This window comes from Eubalaena glacialis, chromosome 2 (assembly GCF_028564815.1).
Source record: "Eubalaena glacialis isolate mEubGla1 chromosome 2, mEubGla1.1.hap2.+ XY, whole genome shotgun sequence".
In the NCBI taxonomy this organism is placed as follows: Eukaryota; Metazoa; Chordata; class Mammalia; order Artiodactyla; family Balaenidae; genus Eubalaena; species Eubalaena glacialis.
The window spans coordinates 100,037,522-100,063,763 of NC_083717.1; the positions used below are offsets into that span (position 1 = coordinate 100,037,522).

Here is a 26,242-nt window from a genome sequence, read left to right on the forward strand (position 1 = left end):
TATATAATCCTATTGGTCTAAGGGTCGTTAATAAACTGATAATTCATGAAGTGTGAGATCTTTCCTAAGTAGTATTTATGAAGTATATTCATGTATAATACTGGGACCAGCAAGAAAAAACAGTGAGGTGAGGTGATAGGCAAGGGAAGATTTATGGCTAGTAACAAGAAAAGGAAAAAAAAAAGAAATAGGACTACATAAATTCAATCCTTAAATAGTAAGATAACTTTCTGACTGGTTTAATAAAAGATGGAAGGAAGCTCTAGAAGAACAGGTAACCTAAATCCCAGTTCAAAAATCAATGGACATGGGCTTCCCTGGTGGCGCAGTGGTTGAGAATCTGCCTGCCAATGCAGGGGACACGGGTTCGAGCCCTGGTCTGGGAAGATCCCACATGCCGCGGAGCAACTCGGCCCGTGAGCCACAATTACTGAGCCTGCGCATCTGGAGCCTGTGCTCGGCAACGAGAGGCTGCGATAGTGAGAGGACCGTGCACCGCGATGAAGAGTGGCCCCCGCTTGCCACAACTAGAGAAAGCCCTCGCACAGAAACGAAGACCCAACACAGCCATACATACATACATACATAAAAAAAAAAAAGAATGTAAGCAGACAAGAATAGCATTAAAAAAATTAAAAAAAAAAAAAAAATCAATGGACTTGAGCTTCCCTGGTTGCACAGTGGTTAAGAATCAGCCTGCCAGACGTAGAGAATGGACTTGAGGACACGGGGAGGGGGAAGGGTAAGCTGGGACGAAGTGAGAGAGTGGCATGGACATATATACACTACCAAATGTAAAACAGATAGCTAGTGGGAAGCAGCCACATAGCACAGGGAGATCAGCTCGGTGCTTTGTGACCACCTAGAGGGGTGGGATAGGGAGGGTGGGAGGGAGACACAAGAGGGAGGAGATATGGGGATATATGTATATGTATAGCTGATTCACTTTGTTATAAAGCAGAAACTAACACATCATTGTAAAGCAATTATACTCCAATAAAGATGTTAAAAAAAAAAAAAAACAAGAGTAGCCCCCACTCACTGCAACTAGAGAAAGCCCGCGCGCAGCAACGAAGACCCAATGCAGCCAAAAATAAATTAATTAAATTAATTAATTTAAAAAAAAATCAATGGACTTAAGCTTCTGGGAAGATAGAGTAGGTGAATTTTTCCCCTATTCTTCCTGCTAAGTACACCTAAAAACCCTTGATGTTACACATAAAACACATATACAAAGACTGAAAGGTAGAGAAAAAAAGGCAGATCACTAAGAACCTTGGGACCTAAGGAACAATACAGTGGGTTATCTGTTGCCTCATATACCTCAGACTGGGTACTTGAGAGCCAGCAACCTAGAAATGCCAATGGGAGAAGGACAAAAAAGCCCCAAGAAAAGCCTGCCCTCTAGCCAAAGGGCCAGGAAGACAGAAAACTTTCAGATAATAATCCCTCTACTCCAGCCAAGCACCAAATAGAAAAAACTGTAGCCCCACCCATACCAGCAAAGGTGGAGTGGAGAGTCAAGACTTCAACCCCTACCAGGTTGTAAAAAGCATCTCAACTCCCCAGCAAGGGTGGTAACAGAGAGACTGAGTGAAAACCAGGAACTTCATCCCCACCAAGCTGTAGAAAGGCCCACTCTTCTACAGTGTCTGTGAAGACTACATAGGAAGCCTATACTTCACCTCCACCCAAGTTTAAAGAGGTAGCCCTCCCCCTCTCTGCTGGAGTGGTGTCAGGGGAAGTCTAGCAGAGACTCAGGCTCAGTGGAGGCCACATAGTTAGAGATATCTACACCCCATTTCAACACCATCACCAAAAGAATTAATCCACATCTATAGAACACACCACCCAACAATAAGCAGAATACCCACTCTTTTCAAGCACCCACAGAACATATAAGACAGATCATATCTTAGGCCATAAAATAAACCTCAACAAACTTAAAAGAACTGAAATTATAGAGTACTTTCTCTGACAACAATGGAATCAAACTAGAAATCAGTAACAGGAAAGATAACAGGAAATTTTCGAAACACTTAAAAAACTAAACAACACCCTTGCACACAATCTTTCCAGAAAACAGAAGAGGAAAGAACACTCCCAAGCATTTTATGAAGCCAGTATTACCTTGATACCAAAACCAAACAGAGTAGAAAAAAACAAGAAAACTATAGACCACTATCCCTCATGCACAGAGATGCAAAAATTCTTAACATGGTCTCAAGAAATCTACAAAAAACAATTCTAGATTAATAAGTGAGTTCAGCAAGATTGCAGGGTATAAGAACAAAATACAGAAATAAACCTATACACTACTGTCCACTAATCTGCGAAAAAAAGGAAGCAAGAGTATAGGACAGAGAAAAAACAGTCTCTTCAATAAGTGGTGCTGGGAAAACTGGACAGCTACATGTAAAACAATGAGATTAGAACATTTCCTCACAACATATACAAAAATAAACTCAAAATGGATTAACAACCTAAATGTAAGACCTGAGACATACACCTCCTAGAAAAGAACACTCTTTGACATAAATTGTAGCAATATTTTCTTGGATCTGTCTCCTAAGGCAAAAATAAACAAATGGGATGCAATTAAACTTAAAAGCTTTTTGCACAGTAAAGGAAACCATCAACAAAATGAAAAGATAACCCTCATAATGCGAGAAAATATTTGCAAATAATGCAACCAACAAGGATTTAATTTCTAAAATATACAAACAGCTCATATGACTCAATATCAAAAGAACCAACAGCCCAATGAAAAAACGGGCAGAAGACCTGAACAGACATTTTTCCAAAGAAGACGTACAGATGGCTAACAGGCACATGAAAAGATGCTCAACATTACTAATTACTAGAGAAAGGCAAATCAAAACCACAATGAGATACCACCTCACACCTGTGAGAATGACTATGATCAAAAAGTCTACAAATAACAAACGCTGGAGAGGGTGTGGAGACAAGAGAACCTTCCTATATGGTTGGTGGGAATTTAAATTGGTGTAGCCACTATGGAAGACAGTACGGAGGTTTCTTAAAAAAATAAAAAATAGAGTTGCCATATGATCCAGCAATCTCACTCCTGAGCATATACCTGGAGAAAACTATAATTTGAAAAGATACATGCCTCTAGTGATCATAGCAGCATTATTTACAACAGGCAAGACAAAGAAACAACCTAAAATGCCCATCAACATATTGAACGGATAAAGAAGATGTGGTATATATACACAATAGAATACTACTCACCCATAAAAAAGAATGAAATAATGTCATTTGCAGCAACACGGGTGGACCTAGAGATTATCATACTAAGTGAAGTCAAAGAGAAAGACAAACACCATATGATATCACTTATATGTGGAATCTAAAATATGACACAAATGAAGTTATCTACAAAACAGAAACAGACTCACAGACATAGAAAACAAACTTATGGTTACCAAAGGAGAAAGGGGTTGGGGGAGGGATAAATTAGGAATTTGGGATTAGCAGATACAAACTACTATATATAAAATAGATAAACAACAATGTCCTACTGTATAGCACAAGGAACTATATTCAAAATCCTGTACTACACCATAATGGAAAAGAATATGAAAGAGTATGTACATATATGTATAATTGAATCACTTTGCTGTACACCAGAAACTAACACATGGTGTAAATCAACTATACTTCAATAAAATAAAATAAAATGAAAAGAAGAAGAAAACAAACTAGTGGTTTCCAGTGGAGAGAGGGAAGCAGGGAGGGGCAAGTTAGGGGTAAGGGATTAAGAGACACAAACTACTATGTATAAAATAGATAAGCAACAAGGATATACTGTATAGTACAGGAAATTATACCCATTATTTTGTAATAATCAATAACGGAATATAATCAGCAAAAATAATGAATCACCATGCTGTACACCTGAAACTAATATAATATTGTAAATCAGCTATACTTCAATTAAAAAAAAAAGATTTTGAAGTTTCTCCTGAATTTGTATCATTTTGCACCATCGTAAAGTTGAAAAATCATAAGCTTAACCATCTTAAATCAGGGACCATCTGTACATAAGTATAAATCTAACAAAACAGGTACAGGATTTGTATGCTGTAGAAAAAGAAACACTCTAAATATATGAACATATCGTGTTCATGGAGGAAAATACAAATGGCCACCAAATACAACAATCAATTTAGGCAAGGATTATCAATGCTAAAACCATTGATGAAAGATAGTTGAAGAACAGATGTTCACAAAGTCTCACAGAATCACCTCACAGATTAGTTCTAAATTAGTAAGGAGGAACAGCACCTTTACAATGGTGAGACCCTTTACAAAGGTCACCATCTTAACCAAACAAAGAAATTTACTATCACCAATAATTGGAGGAACTGACATTATATGCATCCTGATACAATGCAGTGAGAAATACATACTGACAATGTAGTATTCTTGCTAAAAATGTTTAACTGAACCAGAAATAGTCCAATTCAGAATGCTGGACATTCTGCAAGTCAACAGTATTCATCCAAAAAAATCAATGTCATGAAAACAAAAAGAAACTGAGCATCACTGTAAAATAAAAGAGGCTAAAAGATATAACTAAATGCAATTTGTGAATCTTAACCTGATATGGGATTGGGAGGAGTAGAAAAATAGTCATAAGAGACATTTTTTGGACAACTGGATAAGTCTGAATATGGACTGTATATTGGGTGATATTAATGAATTAAGGTCACATTTCTTAGGTGCAATAATGGTTTTATGGTTACCTAGAACGTCACTCTTGGGAGATTCACACTGAATTTTTTATAGGGTAAGTGTCATGGGGTCTGCAACTCAATTTTAAACGGCTCAACAAAACAAACTGTACATAGGTAGACCTAGCTATAGATATAGATGTATTGGGTTGGCCAAAAAGTTCGTTCGGGTTTTTCCATAAGATCTTGACGAACCCAACAGATACAGTAAAGCAAAGGTGGTTAAAAATATTAACTGGGAATCTAGGTGAAAAGTATAGGGGTATTTATTATGCCATTTTTTCAACTTTCCTGTAGATTAGAAAAGAATTATTTAATAAAAGTCCGGGTAAAATTACGGTTAACATGCTAACATTTGGCAAAACCATATAATATTAAAGTGTGAATATCCTATGACCCAGAGCTGCACTTCTCCAAATCTCTCCCTAAAGAAATGCTCACTCATATGCACAAGAAAGAATATACAAAGGTGACAGGATGTATACGATTATGTAGGTTTATATAACATAAAACTGTGACCTTGTTTTGCAGAGATGATCTCCTTGCTGGCTTTGATGAAGCAAGCAGCCATGTTGGGAGGCCCACCTGGCAAGAAACTGAGGGCAGCTCTTGGAGCTAAGGGCAGCCAACAGTCAACAGTCTGAACCTCAAACCCTCAGTCTTACAGATGCAAGAAACTGATTTCTGCCAACAACCACATGTGAGCTTGGAAGCAGATCCTTTACTAATCAAGCTTCAGATGAAACAGCAGCCCCAAGTGACACACTGACTGCAACCCTGAAAGACCTTAAGCAGAGAACCCATGCCTGGACTCCTAACCCACAGAAACTGTGAGATAACAAATGTATGTTCTTTTAAGTTTGTGGTAACATTATTATGCAGCAATAGAAAGCTAACATAGCACAGATACATGAGTATTCACATATTCAAAAATAGATTCACATATTCAAAAATAGATTCACATAGAAAACACAACAAATGCATTGTAGACACAGACAGGCATCTAAATAAATACCCATATTTAAAAGACTAGTCAAGTGAGATGGCAGAGAGAATGAATAGATAAGTAGTTAAGTGATAGAAGGTAGCCACTGGGAAAGAAAATTGACAGCTGAAGGAGTTAACTGAGTAGAACTGAATGATTTCTGAAGAAATATATTATTAGTATTTGACTTTATAAAAAAATAATATTATAAACATTTATGATTCAATGTACTTTGCTCACCCAACTCATAACTTGAAGAAATCTCTGTGGGTAGAACACATTTTCCACATCTAGTAAAGTGAAATAAGACTGAACTGCATAGAGCCTTAATTGTTGATTTTCTGTTTCATCATCAAAACCTACAAAGAAATTAATACACCATTTTAATTTCTACTAAATTCTCTAAGGACTCTGTAATAAAAACATTTAATTTTAAAAATCTTTGCAGAATGCAATAGTTTACTAACCTTCTGCTAGCAGTCTCAGAAAGTTATTGGGAATATCAGGATGCATAACATCTCCTCCCACTGAAAATACAGCATTCATCGTCTGAATAAACCACGCATTATCAGGAGCATATGTGTCCACAGTGTTAAGAACAAGTACACTTCCAGATGCCACTTATTAAAATTATCTTTTCTGTATAAATCTTTAAAAAAAATAACTCTCAATTCATCTTAGTTTGGCATTTTTACCTTTAACTTCTGCCAATAAATTGTTCTATACTCCAGTTTTATGTAGAAAGGTGCTCAGTAAAAGCTTATTGAATAAACTTAATAAACCAGTTCATGTTGCTTTATCTAGCACCATATATTGCACATAACAGGTGTCCAATAAATAACTGTGAAATAATTGAAAGAAATGTTCCAGCTAACTATGGACAAAAACAATGGAAAATGATATGCACTTCAGAAGCTAAATGTTGTGACATGTCTATCTGAACAAGTTTACCCTCTTTTCTAATCTGTTCCTCTTCAGTTCTAAAATTCTATCATTCTGCTGGACAGAGCTATAGCACTGGTTAGGACAAAACTACACTTAAGCAATTTCCAAGATACTTTGATCAGCATTATTCATTCATTCAGTCTTAGATTTAAACAACAGACATCTTAAAAAGAATGATGAGTAACCTCGTGACCTGCAAAGTTCCTTTGACTTTTAAAAAACAAATGTGAAGAAAAGTAACATGTGAATGGAGTTGCCAACTACTTTACTGTGACAATTTCCAGTATAAACAGTAGTGTAAAGGATAAATTTTAGCATCCTGATCCCCTCAACAATCCCCCCAAAACAACAAGAACTTTTACTCCGGAAAGAAACGGAGTAGGAAGTAAAGTCAAAGACAAGGAGGGACTCTAAGAGGAATCAGACAGAGATTCCTGTATCCTCCTGCTGATAATAGTGACCAATGGAATAAAAAGAACCAGGAAAAAAGTCATCCCCTAGGAAGTCTACACAAATTCTTGTTTTTGACAACAAGAGAGGCTTGAATATCAGGAATGGAAGTTACTGCTGGGCCTCTGAACTCAACCTGCAAGTGACCACGTCTAGACCAATCATTTAAAAGTCACTGTGTAACTAAAGGTATTTTATGACTCGTGGTCCAAACAAAGGATATTTCTCAGCCAGCTCAGCTATTTTGCCAACCAAATTGACGATAATATATTCTTCTTTGCTCTGATGTAAATATTCAAGCATTTTCTGGACAATCACTGTTATATTCTGTGCATTAGTAATTCTGTAAAGAAGTTCCAGAGTCTATTTAAGAAAGAAAAATAAAAATAGTATTATAAAACTATGCATGATAACAAATAAATACTGTAACATATAGGTTTATAACAGTTGATTCTTCCACTTTTATGTAGCTCTACTGGGCAGTTAATAGGTGCTCAAGAAATGCACATTTTAACTGAACAGAACTTAAGAAAGGTAAGACTATTGTCAAAAAACAAAAAAAAGAATTGTAATCCATTCCAAAGTCCAAAAGCCTTCTACTGATATAGATAATTATGATCTGACATCTCTACATGACAGGCCATGTAAAGACTAAAAAGTTAAAAGGTTAATAATCTATTTTCTAAAAATATAACAGCTTCTTAAACCTACATTACTTATGCCTGTGTGCTATGCACGTGCACGTGTGTGTGTATACATGCATATACATATAAAAATCCAGTTTTGCAAAATGCTTTCTCCACACTACCCGAACAACAGAAAACCACACTTGAATGGATTTGTCAGCTAAGGGCAAATGGTCTCTAATGGATGGATAAGGTAGTGCAAGCACTTCAAAGCCCAGCAAAGCCTACGTTCAGAATCTCGGGTATCAAAGGAAGAACCATTTTACAGCTTTCTCAGTGATGAGGCATATATCTCTTGCTGCCTGATGTAAGATAAAGGAAGACCAGTACCAGAGTAAGCTCCCATTTGGCTGGCTTTCTGAGGCCCTACATCAGGGTTCTAAAAATATCACAGTTCCCAGAAATCAGTATGAGACAAAGGGCAATAATGAGAAAGCATCATTTACTGGAATTTCAGGATCAACAATATTAGCTGCAGGAGAATTTCCACATATCCTTCTCATCAAACTTGTTCATCTATCTTTAGGGTTCTTTCTAATTTTTCAGTCCTTATACCCAGGACTTCAAGTACAAAGGACAACAGATTTTGAATTTTTTTTAAACTGTTCTAGTTAATCCTTAACACCATTTAAAATCTATAAATACATAGGTCCCCCATGTATTTATAGCTTTCAACCTATGAAGCTGCTTCAGACATGCTTCCTGTAGACTCTATATGTCACGTATTTTAAGATAATCTACACCAAATTTACCTCCTACTCTAAGACCATGAAATTTAGCATTTCCAGGACTGAATGGGGACTGGTATTATGAACTGCATGGCTAAAGGTCTTTTCTGTTAACTCCTTCTTGCTTTCTTTTTCCCTGCTATGAAAGAAAAGTAATAAAATCAGGTAAAAGGGAATCCCAGCCCCAAGCAACAGGTCACTCCATACCCCAGGACCAAAGTTCTTGCCACATAGTTACTGATGGAGGTTAGAAGTGACAGTGGCATCGAGGAGACAGTACCGCAGTGCCCTCTTGGGGCACCACTGATACTCAGTACCCTTCCCCAAAAATTCAAGCTACTTTTCTCACTACAGATCAGACTTCATAATTTTAAAAGTTGTCTAGTTTCCCTTTGACCCTCATTTTTAAATGAGATCCCAATAAATAAATACAGCACTAAGAAAACTGTATCTAAGTCAACTGTGTTCAATTTAGTACTTAACCACACAAAGAAAATGCATGCTCTATGTCTGTTCGAAGTGGAAGAGCCATATAATTATTTGTTACTGTCCCTTGGCATCTTCTCATTTTTCTACAATGTCCACACATAGAAATTAGCACATCTGTAAACTTCCTGGATTCATTCAAGGCAGGTAACAATTTTCAGAAGATTAAAAATATGAACGCAAAAAACTTATATGTATATATATGTAGATGGCAATTTCTTGAAAATATTATTTCAAAAACAGTACTTCTAAAATTCAAAATTTATAATCTTATCTTTTAAAAATTATAGTTGTTTAATGTAATACAGTATTCTCTCAATAAACTTTTAATTCACTGCTTTAAGTAATTTAGATGTTTAGTAGATTCTTTTTATCTTTATTATTTTTAAAATCAGAAATAAAACTATCTACTCTTCTTACCTAGGTCCCATATACCATTTTAAATGAAGGTATAGAGTGATTCTCTACATGAGAATTAACAGATATATCTACATGGATACCCAAGTAGATACTGAAGCAATTATATAAAAGGAAAAAGTTGAAAAAAATTAAGTAAATTATACACCCTTCCTTCCAAAAAGTTCAAAACATTTTAGGGATATCTTTATTAATTCTTTCAACATTCCTACATATTCAATAGGGACTGCATTAGCCTAGTTTATAGATGTTAATAATGGAAAAAATTAATCATCATAAATTACTTCTTAAAACTGTACTAACAGGAAGACCTGGGAATAGAATTCAGGTCTCCGACTGATACAATTCTTGGACCAGAAAGATATTAATGAATCCTATACAGGTAACTGGACCTAACTCCTCCAACTCATAATTTATTTTTTTATTATTTTTTTAAGAGTGTTCTTGTCTTGACAGCTTTTGTTTCATTTTCTATTTTATTTATTTTTAAAACTTATTTATTTTTATTTTTGGCTGTGTTGGGTCTTCCTTGCTGCATGCGGGCTTTCTCTACTTGCAGCGAGTGGGGGCTACTCTTTGTTGCGGTGTGCAGGCTTCTCATTGCGGTGGCTTCTCCTGTTGTGGAGCATGGGCTCTAGGCGCATGGGCTTCAGTAGCTGCAGCGTGTGGGCTCAGTAGTTGTGGCTTGTGGGCTCTAGAGCACAGGCTCAGTAGTTGTGACACACGGGCTTAGTTGCTCCGCAGCATGTGGGATCTTCCCGGACCAGGGTTCCCCTGCAATTGGCAGGCGGATTCTTAACCACTGCGCCATCAGGGAAGCCCCAACTCATAATTTAAAACCATTCTTGTCACAGACATAGAGGATGGACTTGAGGACACGGGGAGGGGGAAGGGTAAGCTGGGACGAAGTGATAGAGTGGCATGGACTTATATACACTACCAAATGTAAAACAGATAGCTAGTGGGAAGCAGCCGCATAGCACAGGGAGACCAGCTAAGTGCTTTGTGACCACCTAGAGGAGTGGGATAGGGAGGGTGGGAGGGAGACGCAAGAGGCAGGAGATATGGGGATATATGTATAGCTGATTCACTTTGTTATAAAGCAGAAACTGATACACCACTGTAAAGCAATTATACTCCAATAAAGATGTTTTAAAAAAATAAATTAAAAAAATAAAACCATTCTTGTAATTACTGACACAAGTGCTTTTTAGAAAAGTTCCTTAAACTTCAATAGAAAGAATAAAATGCACTCAAAAGTTAAAATACACACGTGTGCACATACACGCTGCCCACCATTTTAATCTCTCTCCATAATACCAACAGAGTTTAAAAATTGTAACACTTCACATACATTACTCAAAATACCAGTTTACCTCTCTTTTAATAATGGGATCAGGATGGTCTAAGCATTCAATTATTGTCATCTGGTGTTGAAGAGCCAGAGTGGGATCCTGTTGGATAACATAGGTAAGAGCCTTCAATCCTAGAAGCAAAGATTACATTATAGAAAGTGACATATAACAAATACCCAACAAATTTCAAAAACTCTCTTGGTAATTTCCATCAAAAGAACCAATCATCTTACCTAAATATTTGAGATTTATTTTAGGTGACAAAACAAATCTTCCAATGCACTTGGCAGCCTTCTCAAGTAATTCCGATTTAGGATAAATAGAATAGACTGTATGTACACATTCAAACAGAATAGCTACAGAAATAAAATATTATAATGTCAGGGATCATATTAAGGCATAATAAAAGAATATATCTGTGTAGAACTACTAACAAAACAAACTAATTTGAAGGTCAGTTTTAGTCAAAAATCTTACTTATGGAAATTTTTCAAAGATAAGAACTTTATTGTTTTCAGGCTTTATACAGTTGTTAGGATTACATTACCACAGTACAATTTAAAGAGAATGATATATATTAATAGATAAGAAATGATATATTCAGTCATGCAACAAGTATTTTCTGAAACTTCCTATGAGCCAGACATTGTTCTACTAGTATGGATACAGCGGTGACAAAAACCCCTGCCCTCAAGGAAATCACATTCTAACGGACACATAAGTAATACATTCATTGTTCCTATATAAATAGATACTTCCAACACTCCTTGAATGCTTCAAAATAATTTATTCTTAGGCAGTTTCTACCACTTTTACACAGAAACTGTATATGTAGTTTATTTCAGCGTGGTTTATTTCAACATAATCATTTCAGGATGCTCGAGCATTTATTTCAAAATAGGGCCACTACTCAAAAATCTTCAAATCACTTTTTAACAATTAACCTCCAAGGATATAGAAAATCTACTGAACATCTTAATAGTGTTCAAATTTGATTTTCTAGTCTCATCAAAGATCTGATAACTATAATAGATGATCAAAGTGGATACTAAAATTTTTCTCAAACGCTCTTAAAGAGCATAAGTCAAAGAGCTGGAGCTTCGCCATGGTAAAGAAGAATCATTTAGGCACCATTAAGTCCTGCATGTCCTGTGGAATCACAGAATGAGAAGTGAGACACAGAATCAGCAGACTTAAAAACAGTTCAACTACATAGTTGAAGCGTATCGTGTCTTTGATAGAATCACTCCTGCTCTTTTTCCAAAAGCTTAAAACATAACAGTCAAACATTTGTGTACAGGACATAAGATAGATCCTGAATATTCAGCTATGTTTTACACTGCTAAGTTGCCTGTCAATTGATACACATATAAATTTCCGGTAAAAAGCTTTACATAAATAAATACTTTCTAAAGAAGGAGAGAGAAAAGAAATCAGAAGGAAAGATTTTTAAGAAGTAAACAACTCTTTAAGAAGGGAACTGACTTTAATTAAAGGAAAACCTACAAAGTAAGTCAATTGAACCTAAAAAGATACTTTATATATCCAGATGTTATGCTGTAAAAAGTCTTTACTCTGTGCTATGAAAAAAGTTGATTTTATGACTTCATGAAGTAAACAGAGAGAGCCTTAGTCAACTAATAATCAACTAAGGCAGGAGTAGGCAACACATCATTAAATACAGCCCTCAGCCTATCTCTGTAAGCTGTGAACTAAGAATGATTTTTACATTTTTTGAGATATAACTGACATATAAAATTATTAGTTTTAGGTATACATTTTTAAAGGTTTAAAATAAACCAAGGAGAATATATGACAAAAACCTATATGACCTACACAAAACCTAAAATATTTACTATCTAGCCCCCTTTTCAGAAAAAGTTTGCCAAACCCTGAACAAACATGCTAGTCCTAAGTAAGATTAAAAATGATGATGTTCCATTTTCTATCATAACTGACATATTTTCCTTTATGGATTTCTACCATTTAGAACTCTCCTATCAAGATGTTTTACTGACAGCAAAAGCTTCTCATTACCCGTCTAAAACCTAAACTTTTATATTTAGATGCTCATAAGATTTCTGAAAAGCTAGTTTAAGTAAAATTAATAGTTCAAAAATTGCACTTATTAGTCAACCTAGGCATAAATGAGCTGAAATGAACTTAATAGGTTTTTAAATTATTTTAAAATTTAGAGGCTAAGAGCCTTTATTCTCCAACTCTACAAAAGTCTAAGTCCATAAATGAAGAAGCAATTACTCTGCTGTCTCCTCACTGCAGTGGTTAAAAGAATACAGTAAGTCCCCTACATATGAACCTTCAAGTTGCAAACTTTCGAAGATACAAACGTGCCCCTGTATGCCAGCGGTTGTACTGTACTACCGTACTTTTCAAGGTACTGTACTGTAAGATTAAAAATGCTTTATTTTTGTGTTTGTTTTTTATGTATTATTTGTGTGAAGAGTGTTATAAGCCTATTACAGTACAGTACTACATAGCCAACTGTGTTGGTTGAGTACCTAGGTTAACTCTGTCGGACTTACGAACAAATTGGACTTACAAACACGCTCTCGGAACGGAACTTGTTTGTATGTAGGGGACTTGCTGTAGAACCTCTAAGGATTTCTAAAGGTAAAATGCATCGTGGAACTTTGTTTACTCTTCCAGAGCAAGCCAGGTCCTAATCAAAATACCATCAAGTAAAAAATTAACAAATTAAAAATTAATAACGTTCTAACATTTGTGACACTGTGGTTTTATCATAGATATTTTGGGTAGGATTATGCACAAAATTTGAAGAAGTTCTACTGACACTGTATCCTTCAGACTAGACTTTACTTTCATTTTAAATAAGTTAACTACTGTCACCACTCTGGCAGGGAGATGCGGGTACCATGCAGTGAGGGTGGCAGTCCAGATTCTCCGTTCTGCCTCCTTTAACACTTGGAGAGGCAGGGGATGCTGGTTCCTTCTGGATGGGGGAATGGAGGTACCCTGCCTGGAAGAGGGAGGGGCACCTCGTTACTGCTCCCTATACGACCTGCATTGAGATTAAGGGGGTGGCCCTGGTATACGTGACCAGTTTAAAAGCCCTAACTCATCACTAGGCTTCTTCTAACGCCACCTCAGGAAAGATGGGAGGGGTACCTCATTATTCCCTACTCCTGGATAATGTGAAATCCAGGCTTCCCACATCATCTCCACTGGCAACGCCAGGGAGGGTCCCCCTTAACATCTGGCAGGGATGAAACTGCAGCTGCCCCTCTTGGTCTTCACCACTAGCCCCGTGGAAGGGTTGGAGCACCTCATTATATCTGGTGAGGGTGGAAATCTTGACTCTCCTCCATTCAGCCTCTGCTGCTGTGGGTGGTCCACAGTTTTTTCTGTGTGGTGCTTGACTGTAATAGAAGAGCTATTATCTGAAAGTTTTCTATCTTGCTAGTTTGCCCTTTTTCCCTTAGTCCTTTGGCTAGAGAGCAGGCTTTTTTCAGGGCATTTTTGTCTGCACCTGTTGGCATTTTCAGACTGCTGGCTCTCCAGTACCCAGTCTGGGGTATATGAGGCAAAAAGAAAGCCCAGGGTACTCACCTTGGTGTCATTCCTTGCATGCCAAGGTCCCTAACCAGTCTACCTTCATTTATCCACCTTTCAGAGTCTTATATGTTTATTTTACATATAATGTCCAGAGTTTTTAGGTGTACTTAGTGGGAAAAGTACTTCTATCTACTTTTGATGGTTCTATCCCTTATACTCCATTTTATGTAATTCTCCCAATTTACCAAGTAGTTTACTAAAAATGTCTTTCTCATCTTATCAGTACCCTGCCCCAAACTATTCCATACCTCCAGATTTATACAGTATAAAGTTCCTTTGGCTGCCACGGGAGGACCTCCACAATATGGGCTTCCCACTGCTTCCACTATGAACTGTCCAATCAGGCTGGCAAGTCACTGTTCTCTGAAACTGTTTTAAACACCCCCGCTTCTGCACCTTCTCTCATGTTCCCTCTGCCTTAGAACCACTTTTAACCTCCCTTCTGGCTATCTTAATCCTATCTTTCAAGGTCCTATTACATCAATAAATCTTTATGTGCCCTGAAGCACAGAGTGATCTTTATCGCCTCTGGATTCCTGTAATATTTATTGACTTTATCTCCCCTTTGCATTCTGCCTTATACTGGTATTATGCTTTCATAAATAAGTTATCTTCTCCATTATACTGTAAATTCCTTGAAGGCAAAGATTATATTTAATACTTCTTCATATCCTCTACATCACTTTATGCAATGCCTGGCACATAGCAGATACTCAATAAATGCCTCTGATGTGATTTATTTCTTGATTTGACACTAAGGTAAGTTATAATAATGAAACTTTCATAAAAATACAGTTTAGAAAATGTTAAGACTGAAACCCAACAAGATAACTGATAAAAGTAAAATAACTTTCTCTTCTTTTAATTCAATTAAAACACATTACTCACTGAGTAATCCAGTGCCAGATACTGGGATATGCTGGCCAATAAGACAGACACAGTCCCTGCCCTTATGAAATTTATAATTTAAAATTCACATTTTTAAGTAATAAGATATTTATATTAGGTTTACTAGAGAACACTCTACCATTGATAAAATCACTGTAAGCTATAAACTGTATCAGTACAAATATGGGGGGGAAATGTAGAACAAACAGAAGATAAATAAAGGAAAAAAGGGAAACAATAGAAACTATAAGTTTCTCTGGCAAGGTGAAACACTGGACTGACAGACTACAAAGAAATAAATTGTTGGCATTGGTCCCAGCAATCTTAATAAAAGAAGGATGTCCTAATGGAGAACATTAAAAAATATTTCCTCAGGTGTACAGTATTCTCTAAATCGAAAGTAGTAACAGTGGTTATCTCCAGGAGGGGGAACTGGGTGGTGGGTAATAAGGGTCAAAGGGACACTTACTGTTCACTGTATACCCTTTTGTACCTTTTGAATTTTGAACCATGTGCATATATTACCTATTCAAAAAAATTTAAAAATTAAAGCTGAAATGTCAATTACCGAAAGAAAAAAAAAACTTTCTGCAAGGAAAAAAAGCAGACAATTGATTTTAAACAGAATTCCTTGAGAGCCTTTCAAACCCTTATCCTAGACCATGATTATATCTCAAGCAAAACTTTTTAATTTACTTTAGCTGCCTCCAAAGATTCTGACACTACTCTGGATACTCTGACAGCTCCTAGCCAAACCACCTGCCTCAATAATGGTCATCCTTATCTCTGGCACCTTATTCTTCTCATTACATAGCAGGATCCTAGATGATGTCAACTATTCATTATACTATACACTTATAAGGGCAGGGCCTGTGTCTACCTTATTCTTCCCTTAAGCTCCCACACTTAGCATGGAGGAATACATTAAGTCAATCAACTCTTTCCTCAATCTGTACCTAGTTTACAAATTAAATTTTTGTTTTGTAGGCATTCAATAAATACTGGTTGAACAAATGAATACACCACACTTATTACCTTAATTACCATTTATACACGCAAAACATAAATCTATCCTTCAAAATTTACTATCCCAATTCACTACCATGTGCATTATTTTTTCCATACTAGTCTTATGCATGCAATCCTTTCTTTTTATTCCTACTGCATTTTTGTCAAGCACTTTTATTACAGTTAAACTAGTTCAATTTCTGCCCTCTAGTCTACTCTGCACTTCTACAACCATTGTTCTTAAAGATCCACAGCTTACCATTGTCTGAAAGAACAAGTAACGCTCTCCATCCCCTACTTCACGGTATTTTACCAGATTAAGAAATGACTTCTCATTTGAGTTATATCTCTCAATACTTCTTCTACTGCCCTTCTCCATACCAGGTGAGATTCAAACTGTTTTACTTCTATCCTTTAAATATCTCCAAATATCCCAATTTCTTCAACGAGCTTTTTCAGGCTGATCAATAAAGAACTAAGAGTTCTTCCCTCTGGCTATTAAGATTGGAAGTTTTTTTGGTTACTTTTCTCAGTTCTCCTCCCTCCTCCCCCATTTTACTCTTGTCTCTTATCACTAAATTACTTTGTAAAATTGTATTTAACATAAATAGCTATTGTCTCTTCATTAAAAAGTACATTATTCCACATCTATATATTCTTATCTATATCGTACTCATCCTTCAGTTATCTTCTTAAATATCACTTTTTCAGAAAAGCCTTCCTTGTTCTCCCTCTCATCTAAGACTAGCTGCTGTATTCTCCAGAGTACCTTGTAAATTCACTTCTGTAACATTTCTACTACCTGTCCCTTTCCATCTATCTAGGCTGTGAGCTCAACGATAATATTATTTTATTCACGACTGTATTCCAAGCATCTTGCACAGGGCCTGATAAATAACAAAAACTTAAGAAATATTTGGTGACTAGTTGACTGATTCTTTCATTTAAGAACTGTCTTAAGTATGGAATGGACCTACGAGGTTATCTTCACAGTCAATTAGATGCTTGATGGACATTTTCAATACAGAGACAATTTCTCTTTAAAAATAAAGACTTAAAAAGAGAGACAATTATAATAGTCAATTTAGGTCAACATTTAAACAATGGCGTAATTTCAAATTATTTCTATTAGTTATTCAATGCTTCCAGTGAAAAATAATAATCCCAAAACCACCTTAAAAATTAACATTTAAAATTCTATTGAAATTTATAATATTCTAACACAGATTTAGCTATAATACTGAAAACATTATTAGTCATTAGAGCAGCATTTACATATGTTACCTACCATATGTGACATTGTGATTTAACTCAGCTCTTCGTAAGGATTCATCGAGAACATCATACATTAATTCACTTGTCCTGTTTAAAAGATATTTTATTTGCAGAATTATAGTATTATAACCCAATAAAACATAGTTTTTCAAACTTCTCTCTCTTTAAAACTGAGGATCTACAGAAAAGAAGTGAAAGAAATTCATTTTATGAATTGGAAATTTCACTTCTTAAAGATTCCATTTGTTCTTTTTCATGAGTTTAACTTCCTGCTTTATCAAAGCTGACTAGTCAATGAAGAGATAAGTCAATCAACTCTTTCCTCAATCTGAACCTACTTTACAAATAAAGTTTTTGTTTGGTTGAACATGCTATCTTTTATAATTTTCTTTGTAATATAATATTTCTACCTGTTTAAAGTTACTACACTAATACTTCACATACCAGATTATTCCAGACAGTATATTATCTGTATTTCAAACACTTAGTTTTTAAAAAATATTCAAATACTAGTCTTTCTTTGAGCAGTACCAGGTTCATCAGAAAGAAAATTTTAACTTTCATTTATGTTAAATAATAAAGAAATTATATATTGTGGAATTAACAGATTAATAACATTCCTGTGTCTTTATGGTCACTGATTACAGTTATAGTTACTGGGTTGAGGTAGATACTATACAAAAATGCAGTGTTTTATAGAGCCCTAGCACTCTGCCACCAAGCCTTTTCTCCAAGGAAAAGTCCTCTCCAAGAGGCCAATGTGAAAACTATGGCTTCTCAGCTGATATTTTTGTATGTTTTGTAAACTCAAAAAACACTAATAGAAAAAAGCACCATCAACACAGAATACCCAGGGACTTCCCTGGCAGTCCAGTGGTTAAGACTCCACGCTTCCAATGCAGGGGGCGTGGGTTCAATCCCTGGTCGGGGAACTAAGATCCCACAGGTCGCGTGGCGTAGCCAAAAAAAAAAAGTAACCAAAAAAAAAAACCAACCCATAGAATACACAGTTGTTTCTTGCGGAGAAACTACACTATAAAACAAACAAAAAGATGAAAATAATCTGGGGCTATACAAATTACATATCATGTATGTTACAACTTTCTCAAAAAATGTCTTTTTTTTTCAAATATACAGCTGTAAAACTCAATATGAAATGCATGTACTTCTACTGCATCTTTTTTTTTTTTTTTTTTAATTATTTATTTGTTTATTTATGGCTGTGCTGGGTCCTCGTTTCCGTGCGAGGGCCCTCCCCAGCCGCGGCAAGCGGGGGCCACTCTTCACCGCGGTGCGCGGGCCTCTCACCACCGCGGCCTCTCCCGCTGCGGAGCACACGCTCCAGACGCGCAGGCTCAGCAATTGTGACTCACGGGCCCAGTCACTCCGCGGCATGCGGGATCCTCCCAGACCAGGGCCCGAACCCGTGTCCCCTGCATTGGCAGGCAGACTCTCAACCACTGCGCCACCAGGGAAGCCCTACTGCATCTTAACTAAAGTATAAATATCCAGTGAGAATCCAGAACCATATCCTAAAATTCCTCATTTTATTATGTAAGCATTTCTTCCACAGACAACCATATAGTAGACATTACAAATCCTTCCCTCCCCAAATTTGGTAATATTACACTTAGATTATGGTATAGTTGCCCAATTTTAAAAGCCAATGTCCGGCATAAGAGTCATAATTAACCACATGAAATGTGGAAACATTTGCAGACATGATTGAGCTAAATGTTAATAACCTAAGAAGCAGAATGCTATAAAACACAAGAAAATATTCAAACAATAGATATAAAAGACCATAAATATAAGAGATTTTTCCAGTAAATTAATTCTTTCAATTAAATACATTAGAATCCTGTTATAAAATAACTTAACATTTTTACTTTGCCACATTGAGCTAATCATAACTTAAGAAATCTACGTTAACATAAAATCTTATTAGAGTTGGGACAACAAAGGAGAGAACGAACATTCTAATGTTCCATAACATTATAAGAGAGTTCTACTCTTTATTCATTTAATTAAGCCTAATTTCTATTCAACTGAGCTCTCTGAACTCTATTCAACATACTCATCTTTGCACATAGTCTTCAAATTCATCCATGAAGGAAAGAAGGAAGATAATGAGTTAACGAATTTAGTAAATTCACTAAATGCCTCCAAAGTTACTTCCTGACAACATATGACGGCATTAAATCCTTTTGGACCAGTGAGGTCTGAATGCATTACTATGAAATTCATGGTTTTAAAGCAGAATTCTAGTGAACTCCAACTAGAGCTCCACAATAGGACAAACATTTCTAATGTGTGTGTCTGCTTCATCAACTCTAGGTTTTTACCCTAGGTTTCAATCAAGGTTGAGATTCATAACATAGAAAAAAGTAAAATAGCAACACCAAGAGTGATACAGCCCAGTTAGCGCTCATCAGGAGCTCACCAAAGACGGATGCTGACATGGCACTGAGGAGACATTACTAGGAGCAATAATAGCCTAGAGGACAATCCCTTAGTAAAGTGAGACTAAAGAATTAGCATATAGGAGTTCTCTGGTGGTGCAATGGTTAAGAATCCACCTGCCAATGCAGGGGACACAGTTCGATCCCTGGTCCGGGAAGATCCCACATGCCGCAGAGCAACTAAGCCTGTGCGCCACAACTACTGAGCCCGTGGGCCCTAGAGCCCGTGCTCCACAAGAGAAGCCACTGCAATGAGAAGCCCGTGCACCACAACGAAGAGTAGCCCCTGCTCGTGGCAGCTAGAGAAAAGCCCACACACATCAACGAAGAACCAACGCAGCCAAAAATAAATAAAATTTTTTTTAAAAAGTATTAGCATATAAATGTACCCTACTGTATAAAACAGAACCACATCTCTAAAGTCAGAACCTGATTAATAATATTTTCTCAAGACAGAAACACATCAGGGGCTCAAGCCATGGTCCCTGCTCGCAAGGGGACCAAATCTCGTTGCTCTTGAACAGTTCAGAAAAAAATTCTTAAATAAAAATAACAGGTGTGCACACATGCACACACAGAGAGAGAAAGAATGATAAAGCAAATACAAATAATTGATGAACAGAGGTAGAGAGAGCTCCCTGTACTATTCTTGGAATTTTTCTGTAAGCTTGAAAAACTACAGCAAAATTAAAAGTTACAAAAATATATGTAACTGGAAAGGCACCCATAAAAAGTTTAATAAAATTACTGCCTAAAAGAGTAATTCAAACAAATGAATTGTTCCAATTAGAGCAACAGGGTAAGCAAACTATAGTCTGCATGCCTAATCTGTCCAGATGCCTGTTTTTGTATTGGCTACAGGCTAAGAACGGTTTTTACATTTTTAAGTGGTTGAAAAAAAAATCAAAAGAATAATATTTCATGACACAAAAAGATTATATGAAATTCAAGTTTTAATGTCCTTAAAGAGTTTTTTTGGAACATAGCTGTGCTCATTCATTTACATATTATTTATGGCTGCTTTTGAGCTGTATACAACAGCAGAATTAAATGGTTGCAATAGACAACATAGAGCCCACAAAGCCTAAAATATTTATCTGGCCCTTTATAAAAAAGTTTCCCAAGCCCCAGACTAGAATGGTTAAGAAAGTTTCACGGAACATATGGAGCTTCAAAGGTATCTTGCACTGTGAGTAGGACTGAGATAAGCAGAGAGCCAGGATTATCCCAGCAACCTGAATTTTTACACTTCTTATAGTGGCTTATTTATCACTATTAACTCAATTAAGCATTGGGAGAAGCTGGTTTATCATGACACCTCTAGATGACTAAAGCCTACCAAATTTACCTAGAATAGTTTACCTTTGATCATCTTTTCCTAGAAGTCCTAGTATTCTCAACAGCTGAATTTGTAACCATGGTGCTGGTACACTGTGGTAATTGAAATCTACGGGGAGTTTTCCTCCAACCACTTGCTTCAAAATTGTTACAAAACTCCCAGTCAAGTCTTTATATGCAGATGAATTCTCCTACATCCAAAAAACAAAGTAAAACAAAACAAAAAACTTTCTGTTAATAATAATGTCTTAAAAATAAAATAGACCTGGTTGAAATGCCATAAAGAATCTAACTTAATACATGCTCACTTAAGAAGTTTCATGTTCATATTTAATGAAACAGTCCTCTAACTGTGTAATTTCTTCCACCATGAAACTCCTCTGGCTACCAGATCCAGAGCTGAATCATGCCCTAAAAAGCTTCCACCACTTCCTACTTCCTATACAGTTTAATCACATTTCCAAAGTTCTATAATTACATCTTAGAACCTTTAAAAGCTAGTATCAGCAATTAAAGCAAAAATTGAAAAGAACTGGCATACTGAAAAAAGCAGTAATACCTCTACTTTTGACAAAAACCAAGGTCTGTTTCCAATCTCTGAATTTTGTTTTCAAAAGACTTCTCATGTGATTGAACTAAATATGTTCCAGGTGGAAGAGCATAGCCAAAATTACTCAAACACTTAAAACCCCCAAAATCAGTAAGCCTGCTTATCAAAAATTAATTAACTCTATAGTATTTAAACATATTTGTGATTCTGAATGAGTGTGCCTTGATTATCTATCTGACTAATCTCTTGGACTGGAGAAATTTTTTCATCTTATTTTTTTTAATTGAAGTATAGTTAACATACAATACTATATTAGTTTCAGGTGTACAACATAGTGATTCAGCATTTATGTATATTACGAATTGATCACCACTATAGGTCTAGTAACCATCTGCCTGAACTGGGGAAATTAAATACACATTCCTCAAAATGAATGTTAGACTCTTCATTGTAATTTTTACTATGTATCAAGGACAAATTTTTGGAAGGGAAATAATAGCTCTTTCAGAGTTTAATAAATATTAGAGGAAAAATAAGATTTAATATCAATTATCTATTTATACCACACTATTTTGGAGCACACAATGCATAAAAGTAAAGACAACCTTCAGTTTCTGTAATTTTAAATTGATTTCAACAGCACATCCCATTGCATTATGAGGTATGATGAAATCTCTCACAAATATATACTGTCAGACACAAAAGGTTTCAGGCAATACACTGGGGTTGAATTAGTATAAACCCGTATCATTTAGAAAAATTTTTGCCGTACTGTTCAACCCCCCTTCCTCCTCCAACACAGTATCAACGTATGGAGTCAACACTGTAGACTATGCCTTGCACGTTCCCCACCAGCTCTCCTCATTTCTATAAACCGTTATATGTATCCCATGAAGTTGTATAAAAGAGAGGCACTGCTTGAAAAACCACAAATCTGCAAATTTCAACCACCTTCCAGAGCTACCATTTTTCCATGCTTCTTTAGTAACACGAAAAAATTTTAGGCATAAAAAAAGACTAAATCTATAATTTGTCTACAACTCATGCGATAAACAACATGCAAATATTACTATTAAAGTGTCAATAATACAAATTTAAATGTGACCTAAGCATTTTACTGAAAAATATGAGTTTTCTTTTAATTACATAATTATATTTTTCTAATGGTAGCTACTCAGTACCTGCTCAAAATGCCAACTTACCTTAATCATCCTAAGGTATATGTGCAAGGAAGCAGCCATGACCCCAACATCTCTGTCACAAAGTGCTTTCCGAAACTTAATATGGATATGCTGTACTTGATTAGGAGCGATGAGATAGAATTTATATAATGCTAGGACAGCTTTTCTTCGTATAATCTCCCTAAAGATAAAAAATAAAATCTAAATAAACCATCTGAATTATCATTTAGTTTGAAAAGATTATGGACCAGATGATTTTAAAATACCAGCTGTTACCTGAATCTAAAAAGAAAGAATAACACATTTATTATTAATTTTTTATTCTAATCTACCAAACTATAAAAAGTGTTTATCTCTAGGAGGTAAGACCTCAAGAGACTTTAACTGTCCATGTTATATATTTCTCTAGTTATAAAATTTTTTGGTAACAAGCATATATTACTTTTGAAACCAAAACAAACCAGGAAAGATAAATTCCTTAATTCCCTAATTCCATTTTTGAAAGCCATATCTCCAGAAATTGGGAAAAGAATCAACAGTAAGTTTAAATGAGTGAGAGGTAATTTCTGCTGGTAACATTAAACAGTCTCTTCATCAATATTAAAAGTCTCCTTAACATTCTAGCTTTTCATATTTCTTTTTTTATATCATGGGCAAACATACTCCAAATACTTTGGGGGGGCAGGGGAGTATAAGGGGGACTTACATTAAAAGATGTTATTCCTCTCCTTGCCCAGCTCATGTTTCAAAAACCTCATTACAATGAAGAGGAAAGTATACACAAGTCTTGCACTTCATTTGTAACAGATAATGTCTAGCACACAAGAAGCAAAAATAAAGAGTTGCTATCCTACAAACATAATGTAGTTTCCAAGGAATTATATTCCTTGTTTTTGTCTCTTACGCCTATTTCCACATAGCTCATATTTGCAGACTATGCTGGCAGTGCCCACAACAGCAGTACGGAAGTATTTACTTTCAGAGTTCCTTAATATGTGTTTCTGTTACCTAAAATCATAGAATCTCAAAATTGAGATTATTCAATGCAATCCTCTGTATTCCACTCAAGAATACTTTTTATAAGATTCCTAACAAATGGTCACTCAGCCTCTGCATTAACAAGCAACCTACTATCTTCCTAGGTAAACTATGTCATGATGGAAAATTCTTTTCACATAAAAAGAAAAGCAGATTAACAAAAGATTTGCCATTAGTATTAATACTACAGTAACTGTAAACTATATCCCAATGTATTGCTATTGGGCGTTAACCAATATGAGTTCCGAGAGAGAGTAAGTAAGTGAGGTGAGGAAAAAGAATACAAACAGGCTCAGGAATCCCTAGGTCTGGCCCAAAGTGGTGGCAATAACACAGGATATCAAAAAACCTGGATTTGGGCTGTGAGTTTGGCGTGCTGAAATATAACCAGGGATTCAAAAGTCGAGTCCAAGCCCTGTCTCATAGCGTCGTTGTGATATCTACTGGCTTATCTGCCGCTCTGTCCCACAGCTCTGTCTTTAGCTCTTTACTCCATAGCATGGAGTTAGGTATGGCCATAATTGCAAAAGCAGAGTTTCAGAAAGTCTAAACTCTAACTGGTAGAAGACAGGAAAGGCCAGGACTTGAAATGACAGTAGATGGGAAGCAATAAGGAAAAAATTGAAAGGGTAAATGGGAAGCAACAAGGAAAAAATTCAATTCTTAGAAAGATTTCATACAAAGGGTAAGTACGGCTACCACAAAACAGTGGTGGTATGGAAAAATTTCATAAAAATATGCTCTGCTATGATCAGATCAACCTCTAATTATCTAAGAAAGGCTAATATTTTATTTCCAGTAATTAATTTTCCATACCCACCATTTGTTCTAAACACAGATTTGATATAAACAAAACATTACAAGTCTGAAAAATCTCTGAAGTTATTCCATAATTCTTAGAAAAAGCTATCATTTTTAGCTGGAATATTCATGGTCCAAGATTTAAAGAACACAAACCATAAAACAACATTTTAAAATCTTAGAACACTAAAAATACTGACTTAAGCATATGAAATATTATATGAGTAACAAAAGAACTCTTTATCAAAAATGTATATATAACTAAAATACTGCAATCACAAAGGAAAAATGGCAAGTGACTGTAAACTCTTCCCTAACTCTAAAGATTATGAAGTTAAGGGGCTTGGTCAAAAACAAAATAATTCCAAGTGTGGTGAAAAAGTAATCAAGTTGAGAAGGAGAGAGTTAAGGAATCATACAAGATTAGCAAAATACTATAAGTTAACGTTCATTTGGATATATTCTGCTATAAAACAGAATTTGAAAGCTGTAGTTTTGATATAAAGCATCCCCAATACATTGAAGGTCTGTATTCATAGCACTTGAACCATTTCCATATGTTTTCCATTATTTCACTTTATCCTCAAAACAACTCTGTGAGAACTAAGGAGCTTCAACCAACCCCGTATAGCCAAGAGAAAAACAGGACCCCTCATGGTTAGCAGTAGAAGTGGGAAGAAAACCAAGGATTCCTGATGCTAAGCCTCACTGACTCTCAGTTTAACTTTAGAAAATTGCCTAACATTTTTCTAAACCCACATAAAAATAAAGGACAATAAAGGACAAATATCAGGGATTTTTGCATTATACCTGGCGGTCAAAGAATATCCTCTATCCTGGTAGCATTAAGTTAAAGTTAGAATAAACTTCTGAGTATAAATTTTCCTTTTGAAATACATAGTGTAGACACCTATCCAAAAAGAATTTACTTACTTAGAATGTTGAAGTTTATCTTCTATTAATGGAAGAACAGCTGGAATCATTTCTCGAGGGAAAATCTGGCTGACGATAGTAAGTGCCATACATACTTCTACTAGGTTAGTGCTCTGCAAGTCCTAACATTATTAAGCAAAGAAAACATTCAGTGCAAATTCTGAATCTAGGGACATTGAGCTCAACATTGCAATGGTCCTACACACTTAATAGTTTTCTACTAACTTTTTAAATTAATTTGTACATTTAGGCTTACCTCATATTTTATAGGAATATCCCTGTTTCATTTGCCTTAATAGAGTCAATAGATAAAGATAGCCAAAAGGCAACTGATCTAAAGGAAACTGTATTTCTGTTCTTAC

At 35.8% G+C, this 26,242-nt stretch overlaps 1 protein-coding gene across 1 annotated transcript in view; it reads right to left on the reverse strand.

Annotated features, from left to right (window-relative positions):
- AP4E1 (adaptor related protein complex 4 subunit epsilon 1) overlaps positions 1-26,242 on the reverse strand; it is a 64,227-nt gene that overhangs the window by 26,621 nt on the left and 11,364 nt on the right. The window contains exons 5-13 of the mRNA XM_061182139.1: positions 25,881-26,002; positions 23,130-23,289; positions 21,402-21,568; positions 17,591-17,664; positions 11,046-11,168; positions 10,834-10,943; positions 7,364-7,503; positions 6,213-6,325; positions 5,986-6,104 (exon numbers count right to left, since the gene is read on the reverse strand). Of these exons, the coding sequence (XP_061038122.1) occupies positions 5,986-6,104; positions 6,213-6,325; positions 7,364-7,503; positions 10,834-10,943; positions 11,046-11,168; positions 17,591-17,664; positions 21,402-21,568; positions 23,130-23,289; positions 25,881-26,002 (1,128 nt within the window). The remainder of the gene's footprint in view (positions 1-5,985; positions 6,105-6,212; positions 6,326-7,363; positions 7,504-10,833; positions 10,944-11,045; positions 11,169-17,590; positions 17,665-21,401; positions 21,569-23,129; positions 23,290-25,880; positions 26,003-26,242) is intronic.